This window comes from Malania oleifera, chromosome 1 (assembly GCF_029873635.1).
Source record: "Malania oleifera isolate guangnan ecotype guangnan chromosome 1, ASM2987363v1, whole genome shotgun sequence".
Classification (NCBI taxonomy): Eukaryota; Viridiplantae; Streptophyta; class Magnoliopsida; order Santalales; family Ximeniaceae; genus Malania; species Malania oleifera.
Window position 1 is genome coordinate 81006363 of NC_080417.1, and position 20118 is coordinate 81026480.

Genomic DNA, 20118 nt, shown 5'->3' on the forward strand with positions numbered 1-20118 from the left:
AATTTTTCGTGTAAATGATGTTGAATGAAAATCATTGCCTTTGCACGATCATGCAGGGATGCTTGATTTCCTTTTTCAATTGTACTTCCAAAATTCATAATATTAAGGTGAATCTCAGCACCAAGTACCTATGACAAATAATTTCTCCCAAAATTATCGAGGGCAACGAATTCAAACTTTGTGAGAGTTGACATTGAAAATAAATAAAAATTTAAACTTAGGTAAATATTAAATAGAAATGTTATTCTCACATATATCTCAACATAAAAATATTTAAGAACACGTACTCAAGATAAGAGATATAGTTAACATATAAATATAGTTTGACGAAAAATTAAAGTTATATAAATAACAAATGTTAAAGGAAACAAGATTCTTACTTTAGAATAATACTAACGAAACTTGCTATACTTTAAAAACTTGTTCGTATTGATAACGTGTTGTAAATGAAATAAAAGAGGAATATAGAAAAGTTTGAAGTTATAGAAATTCAACAATCTAATTTTTCAGGAATTAGATGTTATTGATCATCTTATTAACTCATTTTGTTGTAAAGCATGTCCTTATATAGACAAATATATTGACATTTCAAAGGTTAACCACATAATGAACTATTATATGGACATACCAAAGGTTATTATAATCTATTATTTAAATAGTCATTTACATAAATATACATATTTTATAATATAAATGTCCTTATATTATTTAATTTTTAAATTTTTTATATAATTTTTTTAAAAATTTAAAAATAGAAAGCCATAAACATGCAAACGGTCATCGATAGTACAATTAATTCTCTTTCAGAACTGGGCCAAGCCCCCCCGCCTACACCAACTTGCACGCTACCCAATGGGCCGTCGGCCATGGATCGTCCCCTAGGGCGCCCCTCGCGTGGATTCTTTAATTTGTACCCGTGTTCGTCGTTCGTCCTCCGCACTAAGTGGTTTCTTTTTACCCATCTCCATTTCGTTGTTCTACTCTCTCTCTCTCTCTCTCTCTCTCTCTCCGTAGTCTTCAACATGAGCAGATCAGGTCAGCCACCGGATCTCAAGAAGTGAGCTCCCTCTCTTTCATATTTTCTAGGGTTTCATTCATCCTCCATTTTTTTTGGCCATTTTTTAAATTTATTTTTTTTATAAAATTTATTTATTTATTTATTTTTGGGTGCAGATACATGGATAAGAAGCTTCAGAGTAAGTTGTTTTCTACGCAGTAGCGTGATCAGTGATCGTAGCGTTAAAATTTTCGTTCCTAGTTTTTTTGTTGTTTTATTTGGGAGTTATTTCATGTTCTAAAGATTGCTTTTCTTCATACACTGCTATATTCTGGAATTTTAGAAGTTTATAATAATGTTAAAAGGAATATACTAAAATAAACCTGAGATTTAAAAAAAAAAAGATTTTTGTATCTTTGAACAGGGTAAAAATGTATTGTTGAGCATGCATGATGAATATCTAGAATTAGCTTTCTTACATCCACAGTTATGATAAAACAACTAACACCTTAGCAAACCACGAATTGGCATGAATGCTCTAAAATGTGATGCATTTTCATCCTGGAATGCTAAATATAATTATTCAAAATTTTAATTTATCGGCTAAAGTGGAAAATTATCACATTGTGAATCTATCTTCATTCATGGTTTATCTATTTCATAAAAAGAAAATCAATGGTATAATTAGAACACCTCAGCATCCTCTCCAAAATATACATGTGCCATTACTTATTTTTCACCGAAATATTTATATTTAATGTTCAATGTTTTAGAGCGTCTGTCATACTGTGGTCCCATCCATGAACTGGATTGTTGTGCATTCTAATTAACATTACTTATATCTTAAGTTTGTGACTCTGGTTCATGTTGCTTCTTTAATTGGATATGCAAGCAGAAGCTGATGCTGACAGACCAATCACTTATTCTAAATTAATTTTTTATGTGAACTTTATGCAAGCTGAGTAAGTAGCATTAAAAAATGTTTTCCTTCAGTAGAAACAGTGATTCAAATGGAATAAGGCATGTTGATTTGGCTGTGGAAAAAGAGATTCTCACCTTCTTCTCATACTTGTTTTTCATTTAATGAAATTTCCCCCTCTAGATCCTTCTGATTTCTTTCTTTTGCATCTCATATATGAACATTTACTATACAATGTGTTCTTAAATGAATCCTCAGAGGCATATTTCTTTAAAGTCCATATAGATTTGAAGCCGAAGTTCATAGAAGGCTAATTTTGGGTAAATTTTGCACTTGAATCATCTAAAGGGTCATTTCTTGTCTTTAATTAATTAGGACCTGTTTTTATTTTCATTTTTATTCTTGTTTTAATGTCTATCCACCGGACTTGATATGAGCAGTTTGTTAGTTTGAAGGATATATATATATATATATTTGAATCATTGCACACCTAATGGTTTAGGCTGAATTGATTTATTGTGGCAATTTGACCAATCCCTTGACTAGTGTGGAAGCTGTTACAGCCCATGTTTTTGACAATATTAGCTGGCTCCTTTTAACATATTTTATCAATTACTCATTTTGAATTCTTTGCATCCTGAAATGAAGAAGTGCCATTTGCTAGAGTCCCTATTATAATGGTTGTTTCGAGCTCTTTCATGGCCTTTAAGCCCCTTCATGATACTATCAAGGATTTAAGATTTTAGGTTCTATTAAGGGTGTTAGATTACCACTTTACCTAAAAGCTTAAGCTGTTAGGTTTTAGGCCTATAATGTACATCAAGCTTTAACAATCAGTCATGAGTCGTTTTAGTTTGCTCTGAAATTTTGAAATATAGATTAATTTGAAGAATTTTAATTGTTAATCTTTTTGTCTGCTTTTCCCTTAAGTTTGAAGGTAGGGCTGCAGACAAGCCAAATGAAGCCAAGCTTTACTTTGTTTCGAGCTTATTTATTAAATTCTTAATTGAACTTGAGCTTGAATACACTTATTCAAGGTTGTTTATTAAAGCATTTCCCAAAGCCATGCTGAGTTTTTCATTAGTTTATTTCATTTAATGAACTGGCTAATTTATGGAAGCAATGGTGCAAGAAGCTGGGCAGGAATTCTTTGGGCACATGTCAGCAGCTTTGAATGTCTTGTGCATCGATTCAAAAGTTTTTCAAGATTTCTTGATCTTAGTGCTTAATTGAAAAGATTACTGTTCTGCAATTCAGTTTTCTTCTCTCTCTCTCTCTCTCTCTCTCTCTCTCTCTCTCTCTCTCTCTCTCTCGTATTAATTCTTCAGTCATCTTCTGGAGAATTTAATAAAGTGAAGTTCTGTGAAGCTGAAAGTGGAAGTTGCGAGGTTGAATACAAAGTAGATCAAATTGTTTTCAAATGAATCTTCTGCTTATGATCTAATAAGTCACCAGAAATCAAGCTTTCTACTTGTTTAGCCATGGATGAGGTTTTCTCTAGTTTGAAGAGAATTGATCCCTCTCTTAATAAGAAGTATCTTGTGAAGATTAGTAATTTGAACTGGAAAAATAGGTGTCTGCTAAGGAGTTGAAATATCATAAGCCTCAAAGTGTTTATGGAAAGATTGTAGTAGATCCCCAAATGATGTTTTAACCATGGGTTCATATAAGTGGAGTGATGCTATTGTAGGGAAGTTAATTGCTTAGGCTCCTTCTTTTACATACATCCGTTCAGTAATTGGTAAGATCTGGAAGAAGATTTGGCAGTTTGATATTTTTTCATTATCATTTGGGTCTCTTCTATTCGAGTTCATTTAAGTGGTGGACAGAGATTGGATAATAGAGAATGGGCCTTGGTTCATTGGTTGTTAGAGAATTGAATAAATTGAAGGTTGACAAAATTCCTGTGGGCGAAATTCTATAATATTCCTTCTGTTTATTGGACTGTGGATGATCTGAGCTACATTGCTAGCGCAGTTGGGAAGTCATTATATATTGATTCTATTACTAGGCAAATGGAGAATATGTCTTTTGCCCAGAATATGCATTGAAATTGAAATAAATGATGAGCTCCCTCAGTGTATTGACGTTAGAATTCCTAATGATGAATTGTTAACCATTAATTTGGAATTTGCTTGGATTCCTGTTAAATGTGAAAACTGCAAGATCTTTGGTCATTCAACTAGAGGATGTCATGTACTTAAAAAAAGGATTTCAAAAGATACTAGCTACAGTAAACTGATTTTCTAGATAAAATGTGTTTCAAAATGTGGATGACAAAGCTGAATGTTCAAAGAACAATGAAGAAAAGGAAATGATGGCCGAGGTGAAGTAAAGAATGCTTCTGAAGTTCTCAGTACTATTGTAGAAGAACCTATTTTGAATATATTTGGTACAAAGGATGACAATGAAGAGCCTGACAGTTCTGAATGTGAGTCAGCTGCTATTGTAAAGAAAAGGAATCTTGTTGCAGTGGAAGATAAAGTGATTAATAAAAGCTTAGTTGGTGTAAATGAACTTTGTTCATCTATTCCCCAACAGAAACCTGTAGGTGCCATTAAAGATCCTGTGAAATCTTCTAATAGTGGTAGTGAAAGTTCAGCTTTTTCAATTGATTCTGAAACTAAAAATAAAGTTCAAATTTGGAAGAGACAAAAGGAAGTAAAAAGGGGAAACACCCAAGGAAACTGACTATTTCTGTGGAAAGCTTAATTCATTTTTGCTGTAAAAAATGATTTCTATTGGAAGTTGGAATATTCGAGGGTTAAATGACCCTGTTAGACAGAGAGTGGTGAATAGATTTATTTTTGCAAATAAAATTCATGTTAGGTCTGTATGAGACAAAAATCAAAACCTAATAATTCTATGAAGCTACTTAATAATCTGCAAAAGGGGTGGATCCTTATACAGAACTATGAGTCTGGCAATACTCCAAGAAGGATATGGGTGTGTTTTACCCCTAAAAATTTCAATATTAAGGAGATTTTTATAAAGAAGCAAGCTATTACTCTGTATTACTATGAGTCTGGCAATACTCCAAGAAGGATATGGGTGTGTTTTACCCCTAAAAATTTCAATATTAAGGAGATTTTTATAAAGAAGCAAGCTATTACTCTGTAGTTATATATGGAAAATATGTCCAAGTGGGTTCCTTTTGTACATGCTTCTAATGACTTGACTAAGAGAAGAGAGCTTTGGACTGATTTAAAAAATATGGTAAATTAAGTAGGAGATAGTCCTTGGTTGGTCATGCGAGGTTTTAACATTGTAAGAAGATTCTCAGAAAGCAGTTCTCTTGTTCAGGGATGTGGTTTGGTTAGTATGAATGATTTTAATGATTTCCTTTTCACTATGGGTTTGGATGATAGCCATTCGAGGGCCCAATCTTCGCTTGGTCCAATAAAAGTGTTAATGATCTTATTCTTAGGAAATTGGACAGGGTTTTTGTCTCACAATTGTTTCAGTTTTCTGCAGAAGATGGAGATGTGAACTTGTTTACTTGGAATTTCTAATCGTAGTCCTGCTGTGATTACATTTGGTGATAAAAAGCCTAAATAGGATGAGGAGAACTCCTTACAGATTCTTGAATTGTTGGAGCATGAACATGATTTATGAGTTCCTGACAGTATTTGCTGATTCATGGAATATGATCCCCTATGTTCAATATAGGAAATTGAACATTTTGAAAAATAACTTGAAGTTATTTCACATAAAGCACTTTGCTAATGTTAATGATAAAATGTTGGAGGCTGAACAGGAGCTGAAAGTTGCTCAGTCAAATCTGTTTGTAAAGAAAGCAAATCCTGAAGAAATTAATAGTGAACTGAAATGTTATTTGGCTTTGTTGAATATCAAAGAGTAGATTGTGCATCAAGAAGCAAAAGAAAGCTCGTTAAAGCTTGGTGATAGGAATAATAAATTCTTCTTGAAGATGGTTTATCATAAAAGAACTAACAATCAAATTAGTTCCATGGATGTTGGCAATGGGAAGGTTGTTAATTCTGTAAAGTAAACAACCAATGTTATGATTGATTATTATTCCAACTTATTGGGAAGAAGGATGAGGAGGTTGAGCCCTGTAATCTTGACTTTTTGAAGGAATTGCTCAACTTCAGTTGATCTGAGGCTGAAAAAGAAATTTTAAGCAAGAAACTTGATGGTTTGCAAGTTGAAACAGAAATGTTCTCTTTTGCAGATGATAAATCACCTGGCCCTGATGGATATAATGCTGATTTTTTCAAAAAATGTTGGCATATTGTTGAGAAAGATGTGGTTAATGCAATTTTATCATTCTTTGAAGATTCTCAAAATGGCCATTAAGGTAGATCTGAAAGCTTTTGATTCAGTTGATTGGGGCTTTTTGATTCAACTTTTGATTGTGTTGGCACTCCAAGGAATTTTGTGGGATGGATTAGTGAATGTATTATTACCCATTCTTTCTCAATTATGATTGATGTTTCTCTTGAGGGTTCTTTAAGGGGAAAAAAGCATAAGGCAAGGAGATCCAATTTCTCCATACTTATTTGTTATGATAATGGAGGTTTTGACTAAGCTTCTTCAGCATGCTACTATCAAAGGTACTTCTTCTTTTCACCCTAAATGCAAGAAAGTAAAGCTTCTTAATCTCTGTTTTGCTGATGATTTATTGATCCTGGCTAGAGATAATTTGGAATCTGGTAAAGCAATCAAGAATATTTTGCATATCTTTTACACAATGACTGGCCTTAAATGTAATAAGGCAAAATCTGAATTTTTAAGCTCTCATATTCAGCCTGATATTGCTAATGCTGTCTCTAAAAAGATTCAAATTAATGAGGGACAATTAAAGGGCAGCCCGGTGCACAAAGCTCCCTTGTATGCAGGGTCCGGGGAAGGGGCGGACTACGATGGGTCTATAGTACGCAGCCTTACCTTGCATTTTTGCAAGAGGCTGTTTCCAAGCCTTGAACCCATGACCTCCAGGTCACACGGCGACAACCTTACCGTTGCGCCTAAGCTCCCCTTTAATAAGGGACAATTACTGATGAAATATTTAGTACTGCCCTTGGTTACTAAAAGTATAAGCAAAGTTGATTGTGAGCTCCTTATTGGAAGAGTCTCTGTTTGAATTCTTTCTTGGGCAAACAAATTCTTATCTTACTTGGGAAGATTGCGACTTATTAAGTCCATTTTGCAAAGCATTTATGGCTATTGGGCTTCTGTTTCTTGTGCTTCCTAAAGCTTTTCTAAAGGAATTAGAAAGGATATTCAAAACCTTATTATAGAAAGGTATCATAATGGTTCTTATAATTGCTGAGTTAGTTGGAAGGATGTTTGTAAGCTTCTAAATGAAGGAGGTCTTAGAATTAAACTTCTTAATGATTGGAGTATAGTTGCTGTTGTCAAGCTGCTTTGGTATATAAGCTCCTCTAAGAGTTTTCTTTGGGTGGCTTGGGTGCATACTTATAAGCTTAAAGGAAAAAGCATTTGGGGCAGCTAAAGAGTTTCCTGGTAATTCTTGGATCTGGAAGAATTGTTAAGGTGAGGAAATATGCTTATCTACGCGTCAAATGTAAAATTGGAGATGGTAAATTGGTGAACCTCCTTTATGACAACTGGTGTATTCACAACCCCTATCATCAAGCAATATGGATGACATTTTGCTATTGAGTTGGGCATACATAATTCTTCTACTGCGAATGATTTTATTGCTGGAAACTCTTGGAAATGGCCAAGAAGACTTGCACATAAAGTTTCAGCATTCAAAGCTTTTTTGAATTTCTCTCCCAATTGTAATCTTGCTGATAGAAATAGCTGGAATTTAACAGTTTGGCTCTTTTTCCTTTCATTCAGCAGGGGAAAGCATTAGAGAAAAGAAGAACACTGTACTGTGGGCTAATGTTGTTGGCTGAAGAATAGCATATTAAAGTGTGCTTTTATCACATGGTTAGCTGTGTTAAACAGGCTGAGTACCAAAGACAAAATTATGAATTGGGGCAAATGCAGTGAAGCTAAATGTAAAATATGTAGGGATTCTACTGAGTTGAGAACCATCTGTTTTTTGAATGCTTTATCTATGGACAAGTCTACCTAATAGAAAATGAAAAGCTTAAACTGCATGGGGCCTTATTGAATTGGGAAGATTACATTAATAGACTGTTTTTTTGGAAACATGTAAGCACCATATATTACCAACGAGGGAAGGAAAAAGGCTAATAGCCTTATACAAACAGACAAAACCTTCTTAAAGGAGAAGACCAAACTAAACTATCATACAAGATTTGGTTTTAACATCTAACACCGCTTGCTTTATAACTGATCCAGGTTTTGTGGATTCCCAACAAGAATTATAGAGTTCCTCCACTTCCACAGATTGTTGAAAGCAGAAGCCCAAGCTAGCCTTGCTAAATCATTAGAACAAGTCTTATCAAGACCAGATAGACACTGTATGCCTGCCTTCCAGCTTCTTGTAGAGTGATGAACTTCCAAGGCTGCAAAGATCCCTTGATGTATTTGTTTTGTACTACCACATTCAAAAAACAAATGGTTGCTAGTCTCAATGTTACTACTAGAAAGCTTACAATTAATATCAGTAGTTAGCTTCCATATACCCACTCTCTCAAGAGTAGGCATTCTATTTTATATTGCTAACCAGCATACAAAAGAATGCTTTGGTATAACTTTTTTTAATCAAATAACCCTAGACCATGGAACCATTGGGTTCTTAGCCCTGATATAATCCTAGGATGAATATAGAGTAAACTTGCTAGATTTTGAAAGTTTACAACAGTGCCTATCATGTCATCCTCTTCATCATTTGGAAGCACAACAACTGAATTAATCAGGTCATTTACATTTCTGCTCCTCCTTGGCCAAATCCACTGTTTTCCAGTAATAAAAGCATTTAGCTTTCCAATCTTTAGAGTTCCTAGCTCTTTTTGGGACCACAAGACAAAAAAAATGGGACTCTTAGGATGTCTATATTATCAAACAGCATACTCACTGATTTACCATTCCCCACTGTCCATTGTATATTATGGATAAGCCTTCAATCTATGCTTTAATACCATCTTTTATCTTTAAGTACCGTCAGGTCTTTCGTTAATTTCCTAGAAGTTATGATCCTTAATTTTGCATGTATTAATCCGGAATTGCTTTGAGGTATAGATATCCGAAATCAACTTCATGATAGGTGCAATATTTCACTCAGACAGTAACTTTAAGCATAGTCCACCTTCTTCAAATGGTTTACACACACTAAACCATTTAACTTTACAACCTGTATTCCAATCATTCCCTTCCCATAAGAAAGACTTAAATTTTATTTCCAATTCTTTAACAACTGATCTAGGCGACCAAACAGTATGAGCCCAATATGTGTGAATACTCTGTAGTACTGTCTTTATGAGTTGCAATCTTCCTGCACAAGTAAGCAGCTTATACATCCATTTATTTAGCTTACTAACCACTTTTTCTACCAAGATCTCATAGCCTATAGCACGAATTTTCTTTGAGCTGAGAGGCAAACCAAGATATTTCTAGGTAATTTGCCAACGGTGAAACCAAGAAGTTGAGGCAATTCTGGTGGGACTCCTATTCAAATGATATTTATTAAGCAAATCCTGAGCCAAAAAAAAATTATCCTGTAAATTCCTACCTTTAATAAATGCAAGTTGGTTTGTATAAACAAACTCTCCAATGCAATTTTGGATTCTATTTTAGAGATTCTTTTTATTGCAATAGACAATAGGCCTGAAATCTTTCGCGCACATAGGATTTTTGACTTTAGGGATCAATGTAATCAGAGTTGAATGATTTGCTTAAGCATTCTACTTTCTTTTAGAAAAGGACAAGATATTTGTGATTAACATCTTTACCCATTATATGACATCAACTTTTGAAAATTTTTTCATTATATCCATTTGGACCAGGAGCTTTATCATTTGAAAATGGAAACAACAACCTTTTAATCTCCTCTTGTGTAATTGTTTTACTCAAGATCTCTTCATGTGCTTAGAACTCAAAGAGGATTTCACTATATCCTTGAGATACCCCCAATTGTAAGGTTTCACATTAGTGTTCTCTTTCCCCTATAATCATATGTAAAATTTAGTCACTCATAAAAAATACCCTCTTGAGTTTATATTTTCACCTTGTTCGAATTAAGCAGACATTTCATTCCAGAGAAGGCATTCCTGGTTTTAACCATAGTAGAGAAAAATTTAGTATTCTTATTCCCCACCTCTAGCAGATCCTATCTAGCTTTTTGTTTAAGTATAGACTCTTCCCTCATTTGTTACCTCATACTCCTCCATCTTCAATTTAGCATCTAAGGCATTCACTTCTCCTTTCATTAAGCCTTCTTAGATTTTAGCATCTCTTCTCTAGTAGCACTCGCCATGTTACTCAACCTTCTAGTACTCCTTATAAAAATTTCTTAATTTCCCTTTGAGACTTTTTTGTTTTTGTGTTAAAACATAAATTGGAGTCCCATTTATAACTATGTTTTAGGAATCAACCACAACAGACAAAACATTCATGAGTTGTCCAACAATTCAAGAACTTGACTGGAGCTTTAATACAAACATCCTTACTATTACTGAATTTTAATACTGCTGGACAGTGATTAGATACCTTTGGAGATAGAAATGCTAGCTTGATGTTAGGAAAGACCTCCTTTACATTTGGTGTAATAAGAACTCTGTCTAATTTTCTAGCTATAAGATTCTTACCTCTCATTTATTAAACCAAGCATACCAAGGCCCAAAAGCAGGAACACTATTGAACAAAAAATTCTAAAAAACACTAAATAAACAACTAGCAGAAAGCTCATTTGTACTTTCATCAGTATTTCTTACTATATTGAAATCTCCCATCACCACCCAAGATATTTCTCCTGCATATCTACTTGTATTCAGTATAACCTTCCATAATTGTTTCCTCTCTTATATAGAATTTGAACCATATACAATAGACACACAGATCTTAATACCCTCAATAGTTATCAAGATAGATAAAACTTGATTATCTTTGTGTCTTCCACCGGTTGTATTAAATCTAGATTGAAACCAAACCATACTCTAGAGGAAGAATCTATATTTTTATTGTTATTATGTAGAATAACTTGACTCCATCTTGTAGAAAAAATTACTTATGCAAATTTACAAGCTTGGATTTTTGGTTCCAAAATACAAACCATTTGAATCTATTATGATGCAATTAGCTTTGAAATTTCTTTTGACCTTTACTTCTTTAGGGGGGCTATTAAGACCTCTAATATTCCAACAAATAGCAGAGCATCTCATTTAAAAGGGGATTGTTTAATTTCTTCTAGTTTCACTTGCTTCTTGGGAAGCCTCCCTTTCTTTCTCCTTTTATTCCCTTACCTCCGAAATTATAGATTTGACCTTTGTCGATTGGGAACTAATAGAAACTTTTTTTGTTATAGCTTTCTGTAGGCAACTCTTCATTTGTTGCATATTTATTTGAGGAAATAAATTTTACAGATTTCTCCTCATTTACCTTGCTTAATTCTTCTTCATTATCAATCTTCAACACATCCTTTCCTTTACTTAGTGCTGAGCTATTTGCATCCTCTTCCATCATCTTTTCTCTTAATGCTTCAAAGGTGTTTGACATGCTTATGTTTCTTGTCTCCTTTGCTTCAATTTTTTTGTTAGCTTCCAACTCTTGACTTTTCCTTCAAAGAATTAAATTTCATATAGTTTTCCCCATTTTCCTTGCTAAATTCTTCTTCAACAATTTTAGTCACGTCTTTCTTTTTACTTGCCGAGCTATTTATATCTTCCTTTTCCATCATCTGTCCTTTTAATCCATAGTCTTTTTTGTCAGTACTTTAAAATCTATACTTTGTTAACTAGATTTTCTTTCTTTCCCTTGAACATCGAAAATAGTTTGGTGGAATCAATATCGATAGCTTGATGAAGCTTCATTGCATATATTAGAAGTAGACATCATTTTAGTTTCCTCTGGAAGCCTCCCATCAAAGCTTGTTCTTCTTCTCACTATGCCATCTTCTCACCCCAGCCCTAATCCTCATCTCTCTCAACCTTCTCACCTTTGTTACTGCAACCCTAACACACTGCCCCGTCTCATCCCATCTCCTCGTCAACAGTTCTTTATCCTTCCCCCCTATGTCTCTTGCTCAATGCTCCACCAGGGCAGATGTGAAGTGTTTTGTGTGGATTGAGAGGAAATCTTTTGACTTGGTTTTGGAAGGCGAGCTATCCTACATTGTTAGATTGACGGAGTATCGTAGGGGTCATGACAAATTTATTTTCTTGGACATTGAGGAGTTCACTTGGTTCCTTTGTACTTGGGAAGAATTTTGGGCTGCTGGCTGTACCTCTTCCTCCTAGTTTTGCAGATTGAGAATTAGGGATAAAACTCTTTCGCTTAAATTGAAGAGGCACGACAGGTTCAGATCCCTTATGGAGACCAATAGTGGTTGGTGGTTGGAGACAACTAGTCTTCCCAGAGGGTTTCGGTTTGAAGGGTTGGAAAAAAGTGTTCAATGCAGTTGTTGTCATTGGGCAGTGTTTGCTCCCTCCCTTCCTTTGGAAGCCCAAGGTTTTTTTCTTCCAGTTCCTTATCTCGTAGCTTAAACTTGGATATCTTGAAGGCTTCAGCCCCTCCTTTGGATCCGCCATCTTTGGTGGGTGCATTGGCTCACCACTCTTGCCCCCACTATGTTTGCCCCCATTGTGGTGTACCCTTTCAATTGCTCCCTAGAATTGACCAGTTACAAGGGCGACCTTAAGCTGTGCTTAAGATTGATGGCTCTCAAACCTTTGCGAATGTTTTTAAGAAGAGTAGGAGCCCCTCTAATTTTGGTTTTTGTGGTCTTAAGTTTGCCAGGCCCAAGCTTTTCTCCTCCTATGTTGACGTCGGGAAGGGCTTGAAGATGGTTTTTGACAATGTGTTCAAGGGGGATACTCCCTATGTCTCCCAGTTCTCAATTCTTCTTCTTCGGCTAGTGACAAATGCTTTAGATCCTTCTCCCTCCATGAAGGACCTGCCAAGGCTGCGAGGTTGGCTGATCTATGGAATTCCATCTTGCAAGTCCACCCTCCCCCTAGCTCAAGGCACCACGAGCCACTGAGAAGGAGAAATTGCAGATTGCAGTTGCTGATTTATCCCTAATCCCTGCCCTCACTCCTCCCATTGAGGCTATGCATTGCAACCCAAACCATGTTGATGTGCAGGATAGCCCAAACTTCATGGAGTTGTTTGACTTTGATTTGGAGAGCACACAATTCAAGGAGAAAGTCCCTAATTGGGTGCTACAGAAGGTGAAATTGGTTAACAAAACTATTATCTAGGGCGTTGAAATTGTCTGAGGACATCGAAAAAAAGAGAAGGGCAAAGTCTCTACCCAACTCTGAAAAACCCATGGGTAGCAACAAGAATTCAGACACGAATAGGGAGCTAAAATGCTTGGAATGGTCAGTTAATAATGATAGGTTGGGAGTTTGTACAAACTTGGTGGAGTCTAGCAACAACTGGGTTTGCTTCGTTAAATAATGTTAAGGAAAATCATCTCTTGGAATGTGGAGGGGCTGAACGAAAAATCCAAAAGAGGTGTGATAAGGTCCTTTCTCAAGGATTGGAGAAGTATTGGTGGAGGCTAGCAACAACTGGGTGTGCTTTGTTAAATAATGTTAAGGAAAGTCATCTCTTGGAATGTGGAGGGGCTGAACGACAAATCCAAAAGAGGTGTAATAAGGTCCTTTCTCAAGGATTGGAGTAGCATCATTTGCTTGCAAGAGACCAAAGTGGAGAATATGGATCTTTTTCTTGTTAGAGATCTTTGGGGACAGGAGACTTGTGGATGGGTTTCCTTTGGTGTTGTGGGTAATGTTGGAGGCATTCTTGTTATGTGGAATCTCAATGTGGAGTTGCTTGGTCATTCCATTAGATCCTTTTTAGTCTCGTGTTAGCTCAAAAACCCGGACAACAATTTTCTTTGGACTTTCACTAGGGTCTACCGACTAGGCGAAGGACCCTCTTGGCATCTTCTTTTAGCAGAGCTCTTGGAAATTAGAAGCCGATTGGATGCTCCTTGGGTTATTGATAGGGATTTCAACATGGTGTTTTTCCCCCCATGAAAGAAATGGAGGGGGGGGGGGGGGGGGGGGGGGGCGCTGGAAAGCAGCAATATGAGGGAGTTTTTGGACTTCATTAATACCAATGCCCTCATCGATCTTCCGCTCATAGGGGGAATGTTTACTTGGTCCAACAATAAAGAGCCATCCTCTCTCCAAGATTGGCAAATTCCTTCTTTGTACCCACATTGGATCATTTCCCTATTCTTATCAACATGGGAGGAGTCAAATGGGGGCCAACCCCTTTTTGCTTTGAGAACATGTGGATAAAGAGCAACTGTTTCAAAGACCTTGTAAATAATTGATGGTCCTCGTTTTAGGTCGAGGGAATGCTAGTTGTGTACTAGCTTCATAATTGAAGGGGTCGAAAGAAAAGCTCAAGGTTCGGAATAAGAGCACCTTCAAAAATATTCAAGCAAAAAAGACCACCATTCTCAATGACATCAAGGATATTGATGAGAAATAGATGGGTTAAGGGCTCGGTATTGAAGGAAGGACAAAAAGGGTAGCATTGAAGGAGTTGTTAGAGATATCAGCCTTGAAGAGACCATTTGGAAACATAAAGCTAGAGCCTTATGGATCAAGGAAGGAGATTGGAACACTAAATTTTTCCATTGGACTATGAATGCTTACTGTTGGCTAAACACCATTTCGAGCATAGAAATTGGTGAGAATACCTTGGTTGAGGAAGGGCAAATCAAAAGAGGCATTCATGTGTTTTACAAGACCTTGTATTCGGAAATTGAAAACTGGAGACCTATTCAGATGGAATCAATTTCAAATTGCTTAGCCTTTCCATTGTGGAATGGCTTGAGAGACCTTTCAAAGAAATCCTCCAAGCCATTAGAGACTGCAATGGTGAAAAAGAACCCAACCCTAATGGTTTCTCCTCATCCTTTTTTTTTAGTCTAATTAGGACACTCAAATAGGACCGCATTGGCGCTTTTGAGGACTTATTTAAATTAGGTAGGTTTGTGCGTAACATTAATGCCACGTTTCTTACCCTAATTCTGAAGAAATTTGAGGCTTTTAGCATCTAGGAATTTCATTCAATTAGCTTGGTGGGGAGTATGCATAAGATTCTTGCTAAAGTCCTTGCTAAAAGGATCAAAAGAGCCGTCCCAAAAGTTGTAGGGCAGCACCAGCATGCGTTTGTTCTAGGAAAATAGATCATGGATGCATCCTTCATCGCTAATGAGGTTGTGGATTCCTATCAGAGGAAGGAGAAGTAGTGTGATGTGTAAGCTTGATATGGAGAAAGCTTTCAATCATGTCAAGTGGAACTTTCTCCTTATCTCCTTGGGTTTTGAGGAGTTATCACCCACTGTGTAAGTATTCCAAGCTTCTTAGTGCTCATCAATGGGTACTCCTTTGACTTCTTTGGCTGCTTTAGAGGTATATGACAAGGGGATCCTTTGTCTCCCTTCCTTTTCATTGTGGTGATGGAGGTGTTGAGTCTCATGTTATAAAAAGCCACTGACAAAGGGCTTCTGAAGGCCTTAGAGTCGGCAGTAATGGAAGATCTTTGGAGGTCTGATCTTTTATTTGCTGATGACACCATCATTGTCTATGAGGATGACCCTCTTTATATTCTTAACCTGCGTTGCATATTAGTTGCTTTTGAGGTCATCTCAGGTTTGAAAATCGGTCTCAAAAAAAGTGAAATCATTCGGATTGGTGACAGTTTAGGAGGAACTCCTCTTGCAGGTCTCCTGGGGTGCAAATTAGGATCCTTTCCTTTCAGCCATCTTGGGCTACCTCTTGGAGCTAGATTTAAAGATGAGTCTAGGACCCTATTATCGAGAAGTTTGAGAAAAGGCTAGCAGGTTGGAAAAGTAGCTTCTTGACAAAAGGAAGGAGACTCACTTTTATCAAAAGCACCTTGACAAACCTTCCGGTTTACTTCATGTCTCTCTCTCTATTGGTTTTTGTTGCCAAAAGGCTGATAGGGATTCAAAGGAGGTTCCTTTGGGGGAACTTAGGGGTAGAATTCAAATTCCACCTAGTGAAATGGGGCCTGGTGAAACAACTGATTAGTTTAGGAGGCTTGGGTTTAAAGTCCCTTTGCATCCTCAATAAAGCCCTTGGAAAATGGCTTTTTGGAGATTCATGACTGAGAAGGATCACCTATGAAGGAAAATTGTTGCTATCAAATATGGGCTTGAGCAGAATGGGTGGACCCCTCGGGCTTGCAGAGGACCATATGGCGCATGGATGATGGAGACAACATTTATTTTTGGCATGATGTGTGGATCTATCTAGTGGTCCTTAGTGTCTCCTTTCAAGCCCTTTACAACATTGCTTGTGACAGAGATGCTCGCATTAACCAGCACTTTCAAGCTTCTCTATAGGGGGTTTTTTCGGAATCTCTTTTCATAGAATTGTGGAAGTTTGGGACCTTCACCAGCTCACTGATTTCTACAGTCATCTTTACAAAATCCAGCCTCAAAGTCAAAACACTGTTGACCTTCCTGGTTGGTCCTTGGACAAGAAGGGGATCTTCACTATTAGATCCTTTTGCAAGAGAGGAACATAAGGGTTTTAAAAAAAATTCAATCTCGATGCTTCAGTTCAGCAAAGAGCAGTGGTTTGCTGCCATTACTAGTTGGCATAGTGGACTTGTGGCAAAGGAGTTCAATGCAATTTTTTATTTTTACGATACACTACACGGTGATTGACTTCTTGTACTTCAGGTTGGCTTCCCCTTGATGCCCTTTAATGCATACCTTTTTTTTACTGATAAAAAAATCATTTAAACCATATTACCTATTCAACAACCAAGAAAAATTTTCTGCAAGATTAGGAACATAGACACTGCACAATACCCAAGTATCAAAAATGAAAAAAACTCCAAAACTTCTAGATCCTCACAACCAAAATACCAAGAACTGATTACACCAAATGAGAAATGCAATAAAAAAACTGAATATCATCTCTGGATTTGAAAAACCTCCTCAGATGTTTCACGAATCCCCCAGTATCAAACCAAATGAACCAAACAGATAAAGACTTTCCAGATCCACAAAGCCAGGAAAAATCCAAAACAATAAAAAAAAAAAAGGCTATTACAAACTGATTAACAACAATCAGAAAGTGCGATTTTGATCAAACTAATCAATTTCTGTAGCAATTGGGATATCTTATCCTGTTCCAAGAGAGTTTTAGCAGAATTTTCCCGCTCAGATATCCTATATTTAGCGTGTTATATGAATAGACTTATTGCTATGGGCAAATACAAAATTAGAAGTAGTAGCAAAAATGTTTTAGGGTGCAGCAATTTATCACTCCTGGAAAGGTTGAAATCATCTCATCTTTGAAGGAGGCCCATTATCCAGCAATAATTGCTAATTAGGTTGTTAATGATGTTAGTTTAGCTTGTTCTGGACAGAAAAGGATATGAATTCTTGGTGAATGAGAACTGTTCCTGAGCTTCTTTTGGTTGTTCTAATCCTATTGCATCCTATTGCTTTGGGAACTTGAAGTTGGGAGGAGCACTGCCTGAATTGGGTTGCAACAATTTGCTGCATGTTCTGCGCAGAAAAGATTCTGAATCTTGGCATCTGAGAGCTGCTCTTTTTCTTCTGGTTTTCTAGTATTAGCTGTTTGTTTTGTTATGTGATTCTGTTTCTTTGTTCATCTAAACTTTTGTTATTTGTTGCTAATTCATAGCTAATTAATAGATGTGCTTAAATCTTCCTTTAAAATACTAGCTAATTTGAGAATTTATAAATAGAAATGATCAATTACAAATAATTTATAAAAAATCAGATCATCATACTATGGATAATAGAAAAAGGAACACAATTTTTTTTATGGATAATAGAAAACTTATGCTACTTTAACTTTTTAAAAGTAATTTGATGTACTATCTACCATGTTTGAATAAATTTAATCAATTGTATTTAAAGAATCTCCTTAAAGTTAAATTGACCTGTATATTTCTATAAACAAATATAGAATAAACATAAACTGAGGTAAGTGCAAGCTCAACAGAGTTGGGTTTTAGTGTTTTGGCTATGCTTGTTTATTAGACATGCCTTAAAAATTATGTTAAATGTTTTCATATTTAATCGATTGAACAGATTTTGAATGAGCTCTTCCTTTTTGGGGATTATTGCTGTACAATCTCAAAAGAGATTGAAAGGCTTCATGCTGTTGATTGACAGAGTGGTCTATTTGCAGCCTAAAAGATAGGCCATTTCGGCCTATCTATTTGGTGTCTTAACGGCTCTTTGATGATTTGTGGAGCAAAATCTTTTCATTGTGCATGGTTTATCTGATTCTGTATTGAAAATTGTATGGAGATGAGTATTTTGGGGGGTGCAAAAGCAGCATGTTGGTGGTTGTCATTGTTATCATCTTTAACACTTCAAGGTTCTCAAGAATTATGGTCTGCAATTTTGCTGTGTACACGCCTTCCACTCCAGTTAAGCATCAAGCCTCTGCCTCCACAAAAAAATAAACAAATAAAGAAGAAAAAGAAAACCAAAAATGAGCACGCTTGCAGAAGACTTGAGATTATGGAGGGTAGGGTTGTACAAAAATTAATGAAAAGCCAAAAGTCGGACCGAAATTGAACCATTTAACAAGGCTTCCTTTGCTTTGAACTGTGAGTAGTGGCGGTTGGGAAGTGGAAATAATTTGTCTCACATCGACTAAGGGAAGAGGCAAAGACCCTTCCTCCCTTTGTATATATATCCAATCCACTGCTCAGCTTCCTTGTAGTATTAAATCCAGTGGAGGATGGGCCCAGGCTGATTTTTTCGTATGGCCTTCTCTGAAGCCCTTTATTAATGGGCTTGGATTATTGTGCCTGTGTATGAGGCCTCATTTAAAACATGCCCTTTCCATTTGGCCTCAGCTATAAAAGTTTTAAATTAGGATGGGCTCTTTTTAAATTAAAAATTTTAATTAACTTTTAAATTGATTAAAAACAAAACCGAACTGGTAGTAATCAGTTTTTGGTTTCTATAAACTATTGGTTTTTGATGTGGTTTTGGTTTGTAATATTAAAAATTGATAAATTCGGTTTGGTTCAGTTTTGGGCAAAAAATTGAACACAATAAAACCGATTACACCCCTACTAATGGAGGGTGAAATTGTAACAGTAGCCAAATTAAGCATTCGTTGTATTCTTTGTATGCATTTTATTTTGCCATCAATTGGTTTTTCTATTTAATGCTATTATATTAATCAACAATGCTTAAGTTCTATATTGCATTGTTATTCTATATTGCAGTCAAGCTGAATGCTAATCGGATGGTGGTTGGAACACTCCGTGGGTTCGACCAGTTTATGAACTTGGTGGTTGACAACACAGTTGAAGTAAATGGCAATGAGCAAACCGATATAGGCATGGTGGTGGGTCCTTGATCTTTGGTCTCCTACATTTGAGTTAACCAATAAGTGTTATTTCTCTATAGTTAAAATCTTCCATTTTAGTAATGACTTGCTATTTCGGTCAGTGTTCTGATATTAACACTGCTTTGGTTCCTGCAGGTTATTAGAGGAAACAGTGTAGTGACTGTTGAAGCTCTAGAACCAGTTGGTAGATCATAGTGATTGTGGTTTGATATGTATGAATGTTAATTAGTCATGTGTTGCATGTATTTTTCGGGATAATATAGCTGCTATTGTCTGAAAGATGTTCCAATTAACTGGGAATCTGATGGTAATTTGCTATTTCGTTTGTGTTGTTTCTGAGCTAATTATTTGCTTGTCTAATGTTTGTGTACAAAGTTGTCATAGATTTAGAAAGTTTTCTAGTAAATCTAGCTTTTACACAAATTTAACATTTTTCTTTGTTAAAGTTGTCTAAGCTTACTATTAGACCTAGATTTCTCAAATTTTTAACAGAAACAAAGTTTATTTGTTCTAATCTATCATGCCAAAGATTTAAAGAATCAACTAAATAAGCTGAACTGATATTTTTATTCATACAATTAATAACAATCAACACGGACAATCCATTATTATAATAGCCCTTACTTGAGAAGACACCGCTCCGAGTCAATATCAATTTGTTCGACTTAAAAATTAGTTTGATACCGACCTTTCTGGGGATAGATTTAGAAATTAAGTTTCTTCTAATATTTGAA

The 20118-nt window shown here is 35.9% G+C and overlaps 1 protein-coding gene across 1 annotated transcript; it reads left to right on the forward strand.

The window, feature by feature from the left end:
• The first annotated feature begins 781 nt into the window (after positions 1 to 781).
• Positions 782 to 19728, forward strand: LOC131145040 (probable small nuclear ribonucleoprotein G). The gene is made up of 4 exons (XM_058094084.1): positions 782 to 1057; positions 1174 to 1196; positions 19260 to 19381; positions 19520 to 19728. The coding sequence occupies exons 1-4, from the start codon at positions 867 to 869 to the stop codon at positions 19577 to 19579; spliced, it is 396 nt and encodes a 131-aa protein (XP_057950067.1). The 5' UTR covers positions 782 to 866; the 3' UTR covers positions 19580 to 19728.
• The last annotated feature ends 390 nt before the right edge of the window (positions 19729 to 20118 follow it).

Excerpts from the sequence above, each read along its gene's own strand:
- LOC131145040 (XM_058094084.1), top strand. The coding sequence starts at position 867 with ATGGATCGTCCCCTAGGGCGCCCCTCGCGTGGATTCTTTAATTTGTAC. Across the intron at positions 1,058-1,173 it reads CAGCCACCGGATCTCAAGAA|ATACATGGATAAGAAGCTTC; the intron begins GTGAGCTCCCTC and ends TTTTGGGTGCAG. Across the intron at positions 1,197-19,259 it reads CATGGATAAGAAGCTTCAGA|TCAAGCTGAATGCTAATCGG; the intron begins GTAAGTTGTTTT and ends TCTATATTGCAG.